Source organism: Pygoscelis adeliae, unplaced genomic scaffold (genome assembly GCF_000699105.1).
Source record: "Pygoscelis adeliae isolate BGI_AS28 unplaced genomic scaffold, ASM69910v1 Scaffold928, whole genome shotgun sequence".
Taxonomy (NCBI): domain Eukaryota; kingdom Metazoa; phylum Chordata; class Aves; order Sphenisciformes; family Spheniscidae; genus Pygoscelis; species Pygoscelis adeliae.
In genome coordinates this window covers 30823-33980 of record NW_008825333.1, presented here as the reverse complement: position 1 = coordinate 33980, position 3158 = coordinate 30823, and the positions used below count along the sequence as shown (strand labels likewise).

The 3158-nt window shown below is 52.1% G+C and overlaps 1 protein-coding gene across 1 annotated transcript in view; it reads right to left on the bottom strand.

Annotated features, from left to right (window-relative positions):
- Window positions 1-1022: 1022 nt before the first annotated feature.
- Window positions 1023-3158, bottom strand: part of LOC103922230 (casein kinase II subunit alpha) — a 12344-nt gene continuing 10208 nt past the window's right edge. The window contains exons 12-13 of the mRNA XM_009330329.1: window positions 2823-2909; window positions 1023-2333 (exon numbers count right to left, since the gene is read on the bottom strand). Of these exons, the coding sequence (XP_009328604.1) occupies window positions 2218-2333; window positions 2823-2909 (203 nt within the window). The 3' untranslated portion in view covers window positions 1023-2217. The remainder of the gene's footprint in view (window positions 2334-2822; window positions 2910-3158) is intronic.

Sequence of the window (3158 nt, the reverse complement as noted above, 5' to 3'; positions counted from 1 at the left end):
GCAGGCTTTTCCGTGCTTCCTTCTGCAAGGGCTGACGGGCGTCGGGGACCGCCAAGGCGTTGGCAGCCCCGTCCCCTGTCCCCCCCGAAGCTCGGAGGGAGCAGCAAGCACGGCGGTCTGCAAACCTCTCCCCCCGGGGGTACCGGGGGGGGGACCGGGTCGAACGTCCCCGTGTGGCTCACAACCTAGTGCAAACAACCGCAAGCGGTATTTTTGTCATACCGGGTGTTTTCACGTTACAGCACATCGAGGAAACGGTCAACACGGTCCCGCTTTCACATCATTCTAGGATATATAAAAGGTTAAGTACAATATATTCCCACTGGATGAAGTCGCGGAGGAGAAAGCTACCCCGGCGCACGTGAAAAGCCTCATCTCCCCTGCCAGCGGCCCTCACAAAGGGGCCGTGCTTCATGCTCTCCTGCCCCGGTCCTCGTCAGTCGGTTTAACCCAGCCCACGCGCTCCACCCTGAAGTAACACGGAAGTACGTGGCCATCACCCCCCCCCAAAGAACAAGGGGGACAAGCAGGAGCCAAAGAACAAGGGGGACAAGCAGGAGCCGAAGGCCAAGGCTTCAGCGCTTGCCGAGGAACAGGAGGAGCACTCGATGCCCAGGACAAGCAACCGCTGCAACGGCTTTAGGATAGGAGGTGACCGAGAGGGAGGGGTGCTCCTGTGCTTACAGCCGCTCCAGCTGAGCACCGCAGGCCTCGTGTGACCGAAAACAAGTCACTGAAATCCACACAAAAAACCTAAGAATTGGTTCCGCATCTCAACTCCCCATCCATCAGGGCTGAGACAGAAGAGGAGGGTTTTTTGGTTTTGTGGCAAAAGGTCCTTCTCCCAGGAGATGCTTTGGCTTGTGACGTTTTGTGTGAGGCTTCTCCGCCCTGCTGACCATGCGAGGTGCACGTGAAGGGGGACACGGCCTCCCCAGTACGCACGGGGCTGTCGGCCACTCCTGCGTCGAAGCGTACCACCACCCTGGGGAGGCCTCTACACAGGGAACTGAAATCTAACCTCGATAAATAAAACCAAATGTTTATTTACACCAAAGAATTCCAACACTGGATCTTTCACATATGAAGGACAAAGTATATATACACAGCAAGGGGTAGCAGGGCTGTAACAAGGGTGCTTCTCCGTTGTCAATGATAATATTTGTCCACAATTACTGATCTACCATTTCAGTTTAAGTTAACGTCTGCTCGCTCCTTCCTCTCAGTGCATATTTACAAGACTGTGAGGTAACTGGTATTCTCACCACATGGCACGTGAGGGAGGGGATGGTGGGTGAAGATGTGATATCGGACTTGGCGCAGTCTGATTTTTCCAGCTTTAAGTAGCCACCAGCTTGAAACCTATATAAACAATTTAAAAACAAGATACCCAATAACAAACTAATTCCAGAGGTCCAAGCCAAGCAATGGCGGGAAGAACCCTCCACGAGAAAGGGGCTGATCAGAGTACGGCTTACTCTACAGGAGCACCTCTCTCAGGAGGCGGCAAGGACTCCAATCGGATCAGTAACTTCATCTTTTAAGACTAAAATTACATGCAAGGGGGTGAGTTGGCATTCTGGTTGGCTCCTAAGGAGACATGATTCAATCCAATTTGGGTTTCAGACATTATCTGCACTTACTTCTTTTAAGCTTATACCACCTCTCCATACTGGAATTGTCTCCTCAGTGTACCCCGGCTGAGTCATACGCAGGACATGGGGTAAAAGTGAGTGGAACTTTAAGAATCCCCCTCCCCTGCCTCACGAAGACTTGGTTTGGTAGTCCCTGGAGAACAGCACAATCCCCCAAGGTGTAGGCTCGTGGAGGAGTAACGGTGGGAACATGAAGAGAAGAGACTTCCAGCAGGTTGCAAGAGCTTGGAAATGCTGTTGATTCATCTTTGTTCTTAAATGAAGAGTACTTTTTTTGGGGGGGAAAAAAACTGTCCGAGAAATATTCCATCTGTAGGTATTTTCAGGGAATCCCCTGAGTTACGAAAAGTTCAAGTAAAAAAAGAAAAATCAGCCTATAATAATTTTGTATATAATGACTGAACTACTATAAATCCACAAGCAACAGTTCAGACACGGTGCCTCCAAAGCGTTCATCCCCTCCCTTCCCCTGCCAGGCACGAGCTGCGTCCTGAGGAGAGGTGGAGGGGGAAACCTCTTCCCCACCTGACTCAGCTCAGGCAGCAGGAGACAGAGCCCATCACTACTGCTGAGCGCCTGCAGCAGCTGGAACGGGCATCCCCAGAGTGGTGGTGGCAGAAATGACGGGCGAGCCTGCTAGAGGTCCAAGGGGTGAAGGTGTTGGCACTGAAGAAATCCCTGGAAGAGAGACAGGTAAGCAGGAATTAGAGTGAAACCAGTGCATCGCTACCCAGGACAGCTCGGCTTCTTAAGTGAAGTGGTATCTTTGCCGGTCAGTTTGCTGCCGCTTTGTTACATTTTCAGAGCTGCCAAAGCAAGCTGAGATTAAAGGTCTGTCACTGTTCCCTGCAGCCTCTGCAAAGCGCGCAGGTTTGTATACATACAAGTGTCACTGACAGGCAGGATCACTGTCCTTCAAACTGCTGCCAAAAAATCCAACTGCAAAGCACTTTTTAAAACGAGACCAGAAAAGCAGGTCAGGCTGCAGCGAGGCCTTATTTATCACGCTCTCCCACCCACTTCGCAGCCCTCCTTGCCCTCGTCATCGGTTCCAGGAGATGACCTAATGCCCCACCTGCAGAACTCACCCTCCTGGATCTTCACATCCACACAGCGCCTATAAATGCTTTAAAATGCCATGCACCAAGAGGCAAGAGCAGAACTGACCTGACATCATACTCGCACTGCTGACAGGAGTGCTGCCACCTGGCATGTTGGATGAGCCCATCCGAGCTTGGTCTTTCACGATGGGATCTAGGAAGAGCACACTACCCTTAGATGCCGTGCTGCCAGGCAGCAGCTGAAGCACACTGGTTGCCCGCGACCTCTGTGCTCAGCCAGTCCTGCCAAGCTGCCTACGTCAAACAGCATCAGCCGTCACCTCCCGGAACACAGAAGTCTCCACCAACTCCAGCGGGAAGCACCCAAGAAGGTACCCAGGTACTGTGATCAGTGAAAAGCCGCCTAAATGATGCGCTTTGGAGTTAAGCAGGACTGCCTGAC